General features: G+C 51.3%; 1 protein-coding gene and 1 pseudogene across 1 annotated transcript; one reads left to right on the plus strand and one right to left on the minus strand.

Annotated features, from left to right (window-relative positions):
* The first annotated feature begins 3,985 nt into the window (after nt 1–3,985).
* Nucleotides 3,986–9,762, plus strand: LOC126913706 (olfactory receptor 14C36-like; annotated as a pseudogene).
* A 3,876-nt stretch (nt 9,763–13,638) lies between these two features.
* LOC118260522 (olfactory receptor 14C36-like) lies at nt 13,639–14,604 on the minus strand. Its single transcript, XM_035570847.2, has one exon. The coding sequence runs from the start codon at nt 14,602–14,604 to the stop codon at nt 13,639–13,641; it is 966 nt and encodes a 321-aa protein (XP_035426740.2).
* Nucleotides 14,605–15,778: the final 1,174 nt, after the last annotated feature.

Raw genomic sequence — 15,778 nt, forward strand, 5'->3', positions numbered from 1 at the left:
CCAGGTAGATGCCCAGGAAGAGCCTGAAGTGCAGGAGCTGCAGCTCGCGTGTGTCTGCGAATGGCAGGAGGAGGAACTCAGTGGGGAAGCTGCTGTTGGACATTTGCTGCCTCTGGCCACGTGGACCAGTCACTTGAGGAAAAGACAATGACAAGGCAGAATTCTCTGAGCAAAACCCACACCTTCTCTCACACAAAATACCATTCCTTGAGCTGAATGAGTCAGCTCATTCTCCAGTCCTCCCAACTGAATGACAGCATGCCTGACAATTCCAAATGGACCTTGGGCACCTTGTTCCGAGAAGACACGCTCAGAGCAGGGCCCCAACAGACTGTGTAAGAACAGAAGCTTACACCCACCTGCACCCCAGACAAAGAGAGTAGGAGAACCACACACAAGTGGAAAAATAATAAGGAATACCACAGTGCTCCAACCAGCTGACAGAGAGAAAATCAGATGGGCATGTAGTGAAGCCTTCACCCTACCAATCTTGCATGCCACCTAGAGAAGTGACATTGCAGGGCAGGTACTCTTAGCCTCATCATTGTGTATCACAGCACAGGACACATGCTCCTCTCCTCTTCTGGAGGTCCAGCTGAGGAGCAGGTGGCTCATGCACTAAAACCCCATGCACTGAGACTGCCTGAGGTACTGGCTGGCAGAGGAGAGCAGGGGGTTGCTGCAGAGAAGGTGCCTGCACTACAGGCCTGGCAGGGAGTGCTTGTATTCCCCCTCCCTTGGTGTTTCGGGCAGCAGCTCCCTCTCCCTCTGCTGCCTGGAGCTGTCACTGCTGGCAGCTGCTTCCCTGTCCCCACATCTCCTCCCTGCCATTGCTCACAGACCCCTTTCCACACGCTGTGTGCTCAGCTCTGCCCTGCAGACACCTCCTGTCCCAGGACACTTTTCAGGGACAACTCCCCATATTCAGTGGCTAAGGAGCAGCTCTGATCTAACAGGGGGTAACTAGAACTGGTGACTCAGTGACTTCATAATAATGTAGATATAAATTCCCATCTCCTACTGCCACCCAGCAAAGCAAGAGGAGAAATCTCAAAGCACAAAATGCTACTCTTCAAGTACCCCTTGCTCTGATATCTCAGTTGAGGAGTCCACTCTGAGGTGTTTTGGATGTGCTGTGGAGCTGTGAGCAGCCTGCCCCAGGCAGCAGCCTCTGGGCACGCTCAGGACCGTGCCCTACCCTGCCCTGCCAGGGGGGCTCCTTCCACCCGCAGCTTAACCCGCAGTGCCCTGGCGTCTCCCCGGTCAGGCTGAGTGCTGAGCCTGGCAGACAGCAGAGGCCCTGTCCCGGCACACAGCCCCTGGGGCACAGCAGGAACCCTGCTCTGCACCACAGCCCTGGGCACCCCTGCCTGCACCCCAGCTGCACAGCCTGCAGCTGGCCATGCGAAGAGGAACCCTCATGTCCTGTCCCTCGGTTATTTATGACAGGTAATCCCTGCTCTGGAGCTTGTCATTCTTCTCTTCTCCAAAGAAACTCTGAGAGTCCTCCTGAAAGATCCCACAGGCTGTGGGATTTGCCTGTAAACCTGGAGATGGCACCAGGAACAACAGCTGTGCAGCCAGAGACTTACCCTGTTCAGGGCTGGGAAGATTTCTCCCACAGTGAGCTCTCAGCAGCCCCCCTCCACACTGCCTTTAACATCTCCCTCCCTTCTCTCAGCCGCCCTTGTCCCCTGCAGGCAGTGCCCCCAGCCCTGCTGCGCTGTGCAGAGGAGCTGCTCGTGGGCAGAGCTGTCTCTGTGCAGCGCTGCCCACTTGCCAGGAGCTCCCGTTGGGCCCAGGATCTCAGCACAGCTCAGCATCACAGGGAGCTCTTGACAAGTCCCTGGGCCTCCAGGGGAATCGACTTTGAAACAGACTGAAGCAATCACTGATGTTCGCTCTCTCAGCTGGGGAGAGACACTTACTTCCAGCAGTGTCATTTCTCCTATTGGGAGGAGTTTCATCAAAGAATTACCTTGTACTCTTCCAATGTTATGTAGAACAGACAGACTGTGACTGGCAGGGATCACATTTTCCCAAGCTGAGGGAAGTGATCACAGTTAGTCAACTGATGCATCTCATTCTGAGTTTGATGTCCTAGGCCTGTAATGGGGCCCAGAAACTTCCATATCAGCCACAAACCCACACAATTTTGGATTTCTCTCATCTCTGTTCAGATATGTACAAAATACTCTAGGCTAAGCTCCCACGGTAAGTACAGGAGATAGAGAAGAGCAGTGAGTTGCTCAAATGCAAACACCATTTGACATTTGAGGTGCCAGAGGTTGTCCAAGTTAGCAGTCATTAGGACTTTAGAGATTGGGAATATAGGGATTGGCATTTTGTCGGTGTATACCACCTAAAAATGTTGCCTTCCTTTGTGCCTCGTCACTAACCTGGGAGCTGTCCCTTGGCAGTTGGCTAAACCATATAAACCTCCCCTATAACATCTCTCTCTCCTCCCCAAAAGTGAGAGAAAATTAATGGAGAAGGGGTAATTTAGGGACAGTATTAATCAGGTAATTTAGGGACCTTTCTAAAAGGTGTATCATCACTTATTCTGAAGTGACATGAGTTATCTGCAGAGAAACAAGCACAGACATGCAAAAGTGTTGGACAGCTTGTGGTGGGAATAGTTGAGGGCTCTGGTGTGGCTGGGACCTCCACCAACAGAACTGAGGTCCTTGTCCTCTCAGCTGTCTAGGGCTGCCATCTCTTCCATTGAGGACCACGAGAGGACACCAGCCCCAGGGCCTCGTTGCCTCCTCAGCCCTGCACAGAACTCGTGAGGTGTCCAACCACTGTTCTGCACTTGTGTGCTGCTCACCTGGGATCCCCACTAAAAATCTTTTATTTCCTTCCTCACACCTCTTGGGATCTGGGACCCCACAATTTGAGGGTCATGACAGCCAGGGCTGACATGGGTCATCACATGCCTGACCAGCTCTTTCTGGCATGCAGGTATCAGATCCAGGTTTATATTACCTCTGTTGGCCCATCTGGCAGCTGGACCAAGAAGCTATCCCAAGACACTCTAAAAACGACCTGGACTGTTTGCACTCAGCTCTGTTCCCCTTCTGGAAAATGGCAGGGACATTAGAAAGCCCTCAGGGAGACCCAGACTCTTACACCAAGAGACTTCTTTGGGGTGCTTAACAATGACTATGTCCACTTCCTTGCCCTGGCTGCAGGTTCTTTCTCTCCCACCATGATAGCACCCTTAGTGGCCCCTCCTCTGATTGGCACCCACAAGGGCTCACGGAATATTTCACAGGTCACATAGAGGAGCTCCATATATCCAAGCAGCTTCAGTAAGGAAATCCAACTCTGGATCATTCCAGCCTGTCTGTCCTGAAGTCTGTACCCACCCGTTGAAACATCCCAAGCTGCATGTCCTGTCCCACCATGCCTTGGCAGTGACTCCATGGATGTCAGAAATCACAGGCTGCAGCTTGTTCTGGTCTGTGCACCTGGCTGAGGCTGTCGGTACGTCTTTGGGCTGTCACACCTCAGCTGCGGGACCATGCAAAGTTCTGCCTGCTGTCTGCAGCGACAATGAGAAACAGAGCTGGAACAAGCAGCTCTGGCAAGAAATGGGTTTGCTTTCAGTCTGTCTCTGCAGCCCCTGAGGGCCATTGCTGGTGGTGAAGCTGCTCTCCAAGAATCTCAAGGTACTGCTGAGAGGCACACTCTGAAAATGGTTGGTCTGTTCCTTGACGGATACGTCAAGGGATAAGTAAAGGATGGAGAAGAGAAAAAGCAGGATTTTGAGAGCGTAGGCATATGAGTGGACTGCCCTACATCTACTAAATTAGGAGGCTCTGTCGATTCCCTTGAGGGTAGAGGGGCCTTACAGAGACATCTTGATAGATCTGAATGCTGGTCAGTTGCCTACCATTTAAAATGTAACAAGAACTAATGCCAGATCCCGCACATCAGACTGCGTATTCCTGGATGTACATATAAATCGGGGGACAAGTGGATGGAGCATAACCCTGCAGAAGGGGATCTGGCGGCCGTGGTTCATGGTAAGCTCTGGATGAGTCAACAATGTTCCCTGCAGTGACCATGGTGGAGTTCATCCTGCAGGAGGGCAGCATAGCTGACAAATAGCAAGCTCACAACTCTGGTCTTCAGGAGAGCCGTCTTTGGCTTCTTCAACATCTGCTTGGAAGAACACTGTGGGATAAGGTTCTGGGGATAAAAGCAGTCCCAGAAAGGTGGTTAATATTCGAGGATCACCTCCTCCAACATCAAGAGCAGTCCATCCCAAGAAAGACGAAATCAGGCAAAAATGGCAAGAGGCCTGCATGGATGAACCAGGAGCTTCTGGCCAAACTCCAACACAGAAATTAGCATAGAGACCTCAGAAGGCCTCTAATAACCTGAGAAGAATACAGAGGTCTTGTCTGAGTCTGTAGGATTGAATGTTGGAAATCTAAAGCCCAGCTCTAAAGGAATTTGGCCAAGGATGTCTAAGAGAGTAAGAAGGTGTCCTGGTTTCAGTTAGGATAGAGTTAATTTTCCTCCTAGTAGCTGGCAGGGTACTGTGTTTTGGATTAGGATGAGAAGAGTGCTGATAACATGTTGATAAATTGTTGCAGAGCAGTGCTTACACCAAGCCAAGGACTTTTCAGCTTCTCGCTCTGTCCTGCCAGCGGGCAGGCTAGGGGTGCAGCAGGAGCTGGGAGGGGACAGACCCAGGACAGCTGACCCAAAGTGGCCAAAGGGGTATTCCATACCATCTGACATTGTGCTAAACAATATATAGGGGTGGCTAGCCGGGGTGGGGGGGCAGCTGCTCAGGGATAGGCTGGGCATTGGTCAGCGGGTGGTGACCAATTGCATTGTGCATCACTTGTTCCGTACACATTATTAGTAGTACTATTATCATTATTATTATTATTATTATTATTATTATTATTATTATTATTATTATTATTATTTTCCTGTCCTAATAACCTGTCTCTATCTCAACCCACAGGCTTCACTTTCCCGTTTGTCTCCCCCATCCCGGAGAGGGAGGGGGGAGGGTGAGCAAATGGCTGTGTGGTGCTTAGCTGCCGGCTGGGTTAAACCACAACAGAAGGGCTTCTAGAAGTATATAGGTGGCTAAAGAAAGGCTCAGGAATATGTGGACTCACTACTGAATGTGGTCCTGGAACTGTTGACACAGAACAGGGAAAAGGCTGAGGTGCTGAATTCCTTCTTCACCTCAGTCCCTACTGTCAAGATTGTCCTTTTGGAATCCCAGGTCATAGAGGACGGGGAAAAGTCAGGTGCAAGGAAGATGTACACTTGGTGGGAGTGGATCAAGTCAGGGCATATTTGACCAAATGACACAAGTCTATGGGACCCGATGGGATTCACCCATGAGAGCAGAGGGAGCTGGCTGATGTCCTTGCACAGCCACTCTAGGTCATCTTGGACCAATCCTGGTGACTAGCAGAATGTCCGTCTGTTGTGGTTTAACCCGGTCGGCAGCTGAACACCACACAGCTGTTCACTCATCCACCCCCCTCCCTCTCTGGGATGGGGGAGAGAAACGGGAAAGTGAAGCTTGTGAGTTAAAGACAGTTTATTAAGACAGGATAATAATGATAATGATAATGATAATAATAATATGTACAAAACAAGTGATGCACAATACAGTTGCTCACCACCCGCTGACCGAAGCCCAGCCTATCCCCAAGTAGCTGGCCCCCCCACCCCGGCTAGCCACCCCTATATATTGTTTAGCACAATGTCAGATGGTATGGAATACCCCTTTGGCCACTTTGGGTCAGCTGTCCTGGGTCTGTCCCCTCCCAGCTCCTGCTGCACCCCCAGCCTGCCCGCTGGCAGGACAGAGCGAGAAGCTGAAAAGTCCTTGGCTTGGTGTAAGCACTGCTCTGCAACAATTAAAACATCAGCATGTTATCAGCACTCTTCTCATCCTAATCCAAAACATAGCACCCTACCAGCGACTGGGAGGAAAATTATCCTACCTGAAATCAGGACAATTTATCAGCTCAGCCTCAATTTTGTCTTCCAAACAAAGACTTTTGTACCATCTTCTGTCTTCCAAGACTTGGTCACATGTTAAAGGAAAGATGAAAACAAAACAAACACTCTTCAAGACAGCTGTTGCACAGAGGTTCTTCAGGGCAAAGGTGTTTTAGTGCAGAGGGTAACTGGCTTTGAGAGGGTTTAGAAACAGTCATGGAGTGTGTCTGCACAGCATTAAGGGTTTCTGTTTCTCATACTGCCCCCCACGCCATGTATGTTGGAGGTGTGTAGAACATTGTGATGGGACCCAGCCAGGAGAGCTAACCCAAGGTGATCAAACTGATGTTTGTCACCATCCAGCACTGACTACTACCTGCCTACCAAAGCATGCCATTCACACCAAATACATGTCTTGTGAAGGGCAGCTGAGAGAGCTGGGATTGCTTAGTCATGAAAAGACAAGACTCCGTGAGAAATTAGTGTAGCCTTCCAACACAAAAATGGGACATACCCAAGTGTGTAGTGTGAGAGAAGAGAGAAGAGAAGAGAAGAGAAGAGAAGAGAAGAGAAGAGAAGAGAAGAGAAGGGAAGAGGAAGGGAAGGGAAGGGAAGGGAAGGGAAGGGAAGGGAAGGGAAGGGAAGGGAAGGGAAGGGAAGGGAAGGGAAGGGAAGGGAAGGGAAGGGAAGGGAAGGGAAGGGAAGGGAAGGGAAGGGAAGGGAAGGGAAGGGAAGGGAAGGGAAGGGAAGGGAAGGGAAGGGAAGGGAAGGGAAGGGAAGGGAAGGGAAGGGAAGGGAAGGGAAGGGAAGGGAAGGGAAGGGAAGGGAAGGGAAGGGAAGGGAAGGGAAGGGGAGAGGAGAGGAGAGGAGAGGAGAGGAGAGGAGAGGAGAGGAGAGGAGAGGAGAGGAGAGGAGAGGAGAGGAGAGGAGAGGAGAGGAGAGGAGATTTCATTTGGAAGGGACCTTCAAAGATCACCTAGTCCAACTGCCTGACCTCTTCAGGGCTAAACAAAAGTTACAGCATATTAATGAGGACAATGTCCAAATGCTTCTTGAACACTGACAGGCCTGGAACAACAACCAGGTCTCAAGGAAGCCTGTTCCAGTGCTTGACCACCCTCACAGTACAGAAAATGTTTCCTGCTGTCCACTCTGAATATCCCCTGGTGCATCTACATGCCATTCCCACATGTTCTGTGATCTGTTACCAGGGAGAAAAGATCATCACCTCCCTCTCCACTTCCCCTCCTGAGACAGTGGCTGAGAGCAATGAGGTCGCTCCTCAGCCTTCTTTTCTCCAGACTAGACAACCCAAAGTGTCCTCAGCCTCTCCTCATAGGACATCCCCTGTTACCAGTATTCCCCCCTTTCCCTTGGTTTCCCAACTGACAAGGTTCCTGGTCAGGTAACCTTGCTGGAAGAAACATTTTCTCTCTCTCCCATGCTCTCATCAGTCAGTGTGACTGACCAGGACTGGCTCCCTCACTGCCTCCTTTATCACTTGTCGGTCAGGTTAATGTCCCTGGCTATGTTGTGCTTTATTCCCAGGAGGGGGAAGCAAGGGGGAAGCCAAGCACCTCACAGAAGCTCTCTCCCTCCCCATTCTTAACAGAAGAGGGGGAGAGACATAGGAGAAATATTGGAGAGACTCTATCAGGGAGCGTAGTGGTAGGACAAGGGGCAGTGCTTTTAAGCTAGAAGAGAGTAGATTTAGATCAGACCTAAAGAATAAATTCTTCATGCAGTGGGTGGCGAGGCCCTGGAACAGGTTGCCCAGAGAAGTGGTGGATGCCTCATCCGTGGTAGTGTCCAAGGTCAGGTTGGTTGGGACCTTGGGCAACTGGTCTAGTGGGAGGTGATTCTGCCCATTTCATGGGGAGTGGAACTAGACCTTAAGGTCCCTTTCAACCCCAAATATTCTATGATTCTATGAGCATTCTGGCCGACAATTGGTTGCCTGGGGAGCTGCCGAGCGCACTGCCGGGAGAAGCTGTGGGTGGAAGGAACCCCTCCAGCAGGGAAGGGCAGGGCACGGTCCTGCTTCTGTCAGGGGGCTGCTATGTGGGGCAGGCTGCTCAGCGCTCCACAGCATCCCCAGTGCATCTCTAGGGGAGATTCTTGAGAGGGAAGACCAACACCTGCAGTACCTGAAGGGAAGGCACTCTTTGAGTTCTGTGCTTTCAGCTTCCTGCTTTGGAGGGCAGTCAGGGGGATGATAATGGTGTTGTCGGGATTGAAGAAGGGTCTGAAACTCACAGAGCATTACACTGAAAGAGATGTGGAGGTCTTTGAGGAACCTCACAACTTCACTCCACACCCTTTAGCCTACCGACAGCACCAACACCACCTTCATTGTTTCTTGTGGGATTGTTGGATGTCCTTCTCAGCACTTGTAAATGGGGAGATGTCTCTGGCCAGTGGACGCCTGAGATCCATCCCTGGTGTTCTTTACTGTATACTGTAGGGCAGTACTGACTCCTGCTGAGCCTACAGAGGATCTGCCTGGTCCCTGAGGCACTCTTAGACAGAGAAACCCAGAGCTCCAGGCAGGAGCAAGTCTCCTTGAGATGAAGATGCAGTGAGGAAGCAGTCTTGGTGAGGATATTTTCTATGAAATATGGTTTAGTTTTTGCTCAGAGAAGTCTCACTAACATGTCTCTGTCTTTTCCTCCATGGACAGGCAACCATGCCCTGAGGCAGCAAATGTCCAACAGCAGCTTCCCCACAGAGTTCCTCCTCCTGCCATTCGCTGACACACACGAGCTGCAGCTCCTGCACTTCGGGCTCTTCCTGGGCATCTACCTGGCTGCCCTCCTGGGCAACGGCCTCATCCTCACAGCCGTAGCCTGCGATCACCGCCTCCACACCCCCATGTACTTCTTCCTCCTCAACCTCGCCCTCCTCGACCTGGGCTCCATCTCCACCACTCTCCCTAAAGCCATGGCCAATTCCCTGTGGGACACCAGGGCCATTTCCTACTCAGGTTGTGCTACCCATGTCTTTTTCTTTCTTGTCTTTGTTGCAGCAGAGTTTTTTCTTCTCACCATCGTGGCTTATGACTGCTACGTTACCAGCTGCAAACCCCTGCATTACGGGACAATAATGACCAACAGAACTTGTGTCAAGATGGCAGCAGCTGCCTGGAGCAGTGGCTTTCTCAATGCCCTCCTTCATACTTCCAATACATTGTCACTACTATTCTGCAAGGGCAATGCTCTGGACCAGTTCTTCTGTGAAATTCCCCAGATCCTCAAGCTCTCCTGCTCAGATGCCTACCTCAGAGTGGTTGGACTTCTTGTGATTAGTGCCTGTTTAGCATGTGGGTGTTTTGTTTTCCTTGTGCTGTCCTATGTGTAGATTTTCAGGGCAGTGCTGAGGATCCCCTCGATGCAGGGACGGCACAAAGCCTTTTCCACATGCCTCCCTCACCTGGCCGTGGCCTCCCTGTTCATTAGCACTGGCACATCTGCCTACCTAAAACCTCCATCCATGTCCTCCTCCTCCCTGAATCTTTTGCTGGCAGTTCTGTACTTGGTAGTGCCTCCCACACTGAACCCTCTCATCTACAGCATGAGGAACCAGGTGCTCAAGGATGCAGTGTGGGAACTGATGACATGGATTTTTTCAGTACTCATAAAGATCCCTTCACTCTCCAGTAATGAACCTCAGTACATCCCCTTCCAGGATTGTGTTTTGGTTGTTCTTCTTCTTCTTATTGTTGTTGTTGTTGTTGTTGTCATTATTAGTGCTTGTGCGCCTTGCATTCCTACATAAGTGTTTGCATTCCCCACTTCACCCCCTCTCCTCCGCCCCCTGCTATAAATGAATGAAACTGTTCTGTCCCGTATGGAGACTGTATAAATGTGCATCTAACACTGTGAGTCAGTGAAGACTCTTTCATGATATCTCTTTAATAAAATGGAATTACCCCAGTGCAATGCCTGAAGGCTGGGCTTTCCTTCCCAAACCAGTGCCAAGAATAGGCCCAAAGGATTGCTCCCCACAAGGATCTGTTCCTGCTTCAGTTCAGGAGATAATGGCTCATTGTTGCATTGTGACCTGTCAGAGACCAAGTGTGGGAGTTTGGCCATGGGGGTCGAGAAGCCCCGTGGTTGGTGATAACATGGGACTCTTAACGATGAGCCCATCAGGAATGTAAAGAGTCTAGAGGGAACAAAGAAGGGCGATTCAGGAGACACCTTGCCATCTCGGGTTGCTTGTTCTCCAGCCCTTAAGGCATGGAAGTTACTGGGTGTTTGGGGTTGCTGGGCAAAGTTGTTTGGCCAAAGAATAGTTAGTGGAAAAGTACTGCTGCGGGGTAAATAGTATAAGAAGGGAGCCTGTCCTCAATATGGGGATGCAACAAGGAGAATGATGTTACGGCCTCCTTATGAGAGGTGAAGTTAGGCCCTCAGTAAGAGAGAAGGAAGTTATGTCATCAATAAAGTAGTAGCAGTTACTGATCCTAAAAGAACCCTGGTGTTCATGTGGTCATTGCGCCACAGGGCACCACACAAGCACCATGCCAGCCAGGTGCCTTCTGCTGGCCTGTGAGAGATGCTGGGAGATGTGAGCCTAAAAGCCCATCTGCCAGCCAGGAGGTGAGGGATGACTTGGCAGACACTTCCGAAAGATGGCACCTCCCAGTCCCTTGACCAGCCATGCTCCTGCTGCTAGCCTATCAGCTCCAGAGGCAGAAGTGACCTCGCAGTCCCCATCAAAGCCAATTGCTTCTTACTGGAATCATAGTTTCTCAAACACAGTCGACGCCCTATAAGATCATCCAAAACTGGCACCCTCCTTGAAGCCCAGCACCTAATGCAATAAAAGCAAGGTCGTTGTCATCCTCTAAGGCCACGTACCTAATGATGGCCTTTCAGCTTCTGTGATGGACAGGAGACACCTATATGCAAGCTCTGTTAGGTACTAGCGCAGGACTGACCTTGAAATAAAGACTCACAATAGCTTCATGTCAGTGGCTCCTCAGCTCCTTATGACATCTAAAATGACATCCTTGTACACCAGCCATGTGCCTGAAGGGGGTCTATCAGGCCCTCAGGAAGAAGTGCCCTGACACCCACCTGCACAGCCATGGGCCTCCTGCTGCCTCCTGAGATCCTGAGGCACAGCTGACCTCAGCAGAGCATCCCCACCCATCTCCTCCTTGAGTCCTGTGACCTGACCAGATCCATGTCACCTCACCTGCCTCCTCCAAGACCGAGTGATTGCTGCAGGATGTTTCAAGCTCTGCCCAGCCTCATGGGGCCAAACTGCTTCAGTTTTGTGATAATAGAGCAGGAATGAGGGATCTGAGGATTACGAGTTCAGGTTAGGGTCTAGGGTTTAGTTCTTTCAGTCCAGGTTCAGGGATTGGGCAGAGGCTAAGTGGGAGGCTTTGGTGTTCTGCTTTGAGTACACAGTCAGTGTGTAAGGTATGGGCTAGATTTTTGGTTAGGGTTTTATTATGTGCTTTTATTATGGAACGAGGGGTGGTGTTAAAGGCTAGCAATTTAATGCTAGGGAATAAGGGCTAGGAATTAGTGTGAGCAATAGGTTAAGACTAACGGTAACAGGTAATGTGTCTGGGATTTGAATTCAAGGTAGGATTTGAATTTAGGGATTAGATCAATGGATTCCTTCCAGGGTGAGGGACAGCATTAAGTATAACACCAGGTTTAAAGGTTCCTGTTTAGAAATATTACCAGTGGTCTAACATAAATGTTTTCCCAGTGAGTGTTGCAGCAGCAGCCTTACCTGCATCCCTCTTAATTCTTCAAAATCTTTCCTTTCTGTTAGCGAAACACCTCTTCTCTCCCCCAGATTTCCCACCATTATTCTCCCATCTTCCCCCTGGCCTCCCGTAACATGTCACCCTGTTGGGGGCAGCTTTCTGATGGCCTTTATGACCTCAGAGGCTCTGCCTCCCTGCTGTTGGCCATCCAGGGGCTGGGACAGAAGTGACCTCACAGCCAGCACCCACAGAGCTACAAGGAGCTGTTATGCTCAGGAGGCCTCTTCCCAGCCCCCCCAGGAGCAGTGGGTGCAGGGGATGCCCTGCACAATCCCTCAGGTACTCTGCCTGACAACCAGCTCATGCTTCAGAAGGCCTTCCAGATATGCAGACTCACATTTCCCCATGTAGCCTTTAGTAACTCGAGGGCATACTGAAGGAAATGCCTACTGCTCTGTGGAAAACTGAATCAAGAACTGAATACATGTTGTAGGAGAATGTTGAGAGCGCTGCAGAGAAGAAATTAGTGTGAAAGTCATGTTGATTAGCATTGGTCATATCCTTAGAGGCAGCATTTCCCAGAGTGTCCAGAGAACAATGGTCCAGCCCAGCCTCTGCTCTGCTGGTCCTCCATGTCTCTCCCAGGAGGCCAGCACAACCCATGTCCTCCCCAGCTCTCCACACCTCCCTGTCCTCTTTCCAGCCCAGCCCAGCCCAGCCCAGCCCAGCAGAGCAGCCCAGGCTGGGCTGGACCCAAAGCAGCAAATGGAGAAGTGGAGGTCAGTGGGAGTGTCTCTCCTTCTATCATCTGCAAGAGATTTCCCTCTCCCAGGCAGCCGCCAGCCCCCCACGCCAGCCCCGCTCCGAGACACAGCACAGCACCACACTGCTGGCCATGGGGCTCCTCAGGCAGCAGCACCGCACACACACTCTGCCCTGCCCTGCTCCCAGGACACCCCATGTCCCACACAGCCTTGCCCCAGGCCACCACGTCTGGGCTGGCTGGAGCAGCCATTCCTGCAGCCCCTGCCCATGCTGCCCACAGCCCCCAAGCTGGCGGTGCTGCTCTGCAGAGCAAGGGGGCTATGGTGCGCGGGGCCGTGGGGGCACTCTGCAGAGCCGTGCTGGTCAGGCTGGGAAGGCAGAGCCAGCTGGTGGGGGGCACTGCCACTGACTGCCTCCCACACAAGTGGTTCTTTGGCCATGGAGGGTGCACACAGATAGCCGTCCTCCTTCAGTCACAGACTCATGGAAGAGAAAGAAACAAAGCAAGAAGCGTCCTTCGAGTCCATCCCTTTGCAATATCCATGAGAGCAGCTTTGCGAGAAGAGCTGAGCCTTCAGGCACTGCCCTCAGCACATCCCCTTTTATGCTGCAGATGCTGGTACAGAGCCAGCTGTGTTAGAGAAGTGCCCCTGGCCTGTCCCTGCCTGTGGACACAGGACTGCCAAATAGCAGCACGGTGAGCAAGCGACAAGAGCAATCAGTCCTCACAGCAACACAAGGGCTCCGAAGGAGAGCGTCGGTGGTGAAGTAACGCAGATTGTGACAGACCAAGACCTGGGACTCCCTGGCAGTGCTGCTGTGCCAGAACTCTTCTCCTTCAACCTCTGCACACGGCCAAGTGCCCCTGCAGCTCCACAATGGTCCCCAAGGGAGGACGTCAGGTGAACAAGTCACTGTAGGGTCCTTTCTTTTATTAAAACACTCAAAGAGCCTGGATCCTTGTTTACACCAAGTCTCTGAGTCACATGAATTAGGTAGACACTGAAATGGAAGGTGATGAACAATCACATTTCTTTGCTAACAACTTTATCGCAAGAAATGCAAAGAAAAATATAAAAAAGGAAAGAAAATAATAATATATAAATAAATCAATAAACAGAGAAAAAATAACATCTCTGCAGTAATGTGTTGCATTATGAATGATATGTAGAAGAAGACAGGTAGTATATTGCTTCTGAAAGGCAACCAGTCATCACTTTCCACAATGCATCCTTCAGCTCCTCGTTCCTCATGCTGTAGATGAGAGGGTTCACTGCTGGAGGCAACACCGAGTACAGAACTGCCAGCAAAAGATTCAGGGATGAGGAGGACATGAAAGGGGGCTTCAGGTAGGCAAAAAAGGCAGTGCTGATGAACAGGGAGACCACAGCCAGGTGAGGGAGGCACATGGAAAAGGCTTTGTGCCGGCCCTGTTGAGAGGGAATCTTCAGCACAGCCCTGAAGATCTCCACATAGGACAGCACAAGAAAAACAAAACACCCGAATGCTATTAATACACTAAGCATAAGAATCCCAACTTCTCTGAGGTAGGCATCTGAGCAGGAGAGCTTGAGGATCTGGGGGATTTCACAGAAGAACTGGTCCAGGGCATTACCTTGGCAGAGGGGAAGGGAAAAGGTATTTGCAGTGTGCAGCATAGCATAGAGAAAAGTACTGCCCCAGACAGCTGCTGCCATGTTGACACAAGTTCTGCTGGTCATTATTGTCCCATAGTGCAGGGGTTTGCAGATGGCAATGTAGCGGTCATAGGCCATGATGGTGAGAAGAAAAAACTCTGCTGTGATGAAGACAACAAACATAAAGACCTGGGTGGCACAACCTGCATAGGAAATGGTCCTGGTGTCCCAGAGGAAATTGGCCATGGCTTTGGGGACAGTGGTGGTAATAGTGCCCAGGTCGAGGAGGGCGAGGTTGAGGAGGAAGAAGTACATGGGGGTGTGGAGGCAGTGGTCGCAGGCTACGGCTGTGAGGATGAGGCCGTTGCCCAGGAGGGCAGCCAGGTAGATGCCCAGGAAGAGCCCGAAGTGCAGGAGCTGCAGCTTGCGTGTGTCTGCGAATGGCAGGAGGAGGAACTCTGTGGGGAAGGTGCTGTTGGGCATTTGCTGCCTCAGGTCATGGTTGCCTGTCCATGGAGGAAAAGACAGATACATGTTAGAGAGACTTCTTGGAGGAAAACTTCCACCATGTTTCACTGAAACCTAATCACTGCCTCTTCGCTGTGAGAAAGACTCACTGCCTCTTCGCTGTGAACTCTGTATTTTTTCTGTCTAAGCGTGTCTCAGGGACCAGGCAAATCCTATGTGTTCTCAGGAGGAATCCGTACTGCTGTATATTATCTGGTAGAGTGCACCAGAGAAGGATATCCGGTGCCCACTGGCCAGAGGCATTTCCCTATTTGCAGGTGCTGAACAGGACATTGGATAGTCTTTCGAGAAACAGTGAAGGTGGTGTTGGTGCTGCCCATAGGCTAAAAGGTGTGGAGTGAAATTGTGAGCTTCCTCAAAGACCTAGAGGTCTCTTTCAGTGTAATGGTCCCTGAGCTTCAATCACTGATACAAACCTGACAACTCCATTATTGTCCCCTGGTTACCCTTCAAAGTAGGAAAGAGAGACGAGAGAACCCAGAGAGTGCCTTCCCCTCTGATACTGCTGATGCTGAGTATCCGTGTCAAGAATCTCCCCCAGACATGCGCTAGGGGTGCTGTGGAACTGTGAGCAGCCTGCCCCAGGCAGAAGCCTCTGGGCACAAGAAGGACCCTGCTCTGCCTTGCTCAGGGGTATCCTTCAACGCGCAGCTTCTCCCTGCAGCACCCTCTGCAGCTCCCCGGGCAGGTTGGGTGCTGAGCCTGGCAGGCGGCAGAGGCCCTGCCCTGGCACACAGCCCCTGGGGCACAGCAGGGACCCTGCTCTTCAGCACAGCCCTGGGCACCCCTGCCTGCACCCCGACTGCACAGTCTTCAGCCAACTCCGTGAAAAAGAACCCTCATGTCCTGTCCCTCTGACAGCTTGGGCAGATAATCAGAGATCCATGGAATATCCCTGTTCTCCACACTAAGGAAGCCAGCACAGCCCCTGTGACCTGTCCTACTGGCCACGGGAACTGGCAGCTGTAGGAGAACCCTCTATGATACTACGTCTGCCAGCCCTCACAAGGACACTTACCCTGTTCAGGGCTGGGAAGATTTCTCCCGCAGTGAGCTCTCAGCAGCCCCCCTCCACACTGCCTTTAACATCTCCCTCCCTTCTCTCAGCCACCCTTGTCCCTTGCAGGCA

The sequence above is a fragment of the Cygnus atratus genome, unplaced genomic scaffold (genome assembly GCF_013377495.2).
Source record: "Cygnus atratus isolate AKBS03 ecotype Queensland, Australia unplaced genomic scaffold, CAtr_DNAZoo_HiC_assembly HiC_scaffold_34, whole genome shotgun sequence".
Taxonomy (NCBI): Eukaryota; Metazoa; Chordata; class Aves; order Anseriformes; family Anatidae; genus Cygnus; species Cygnus atratus.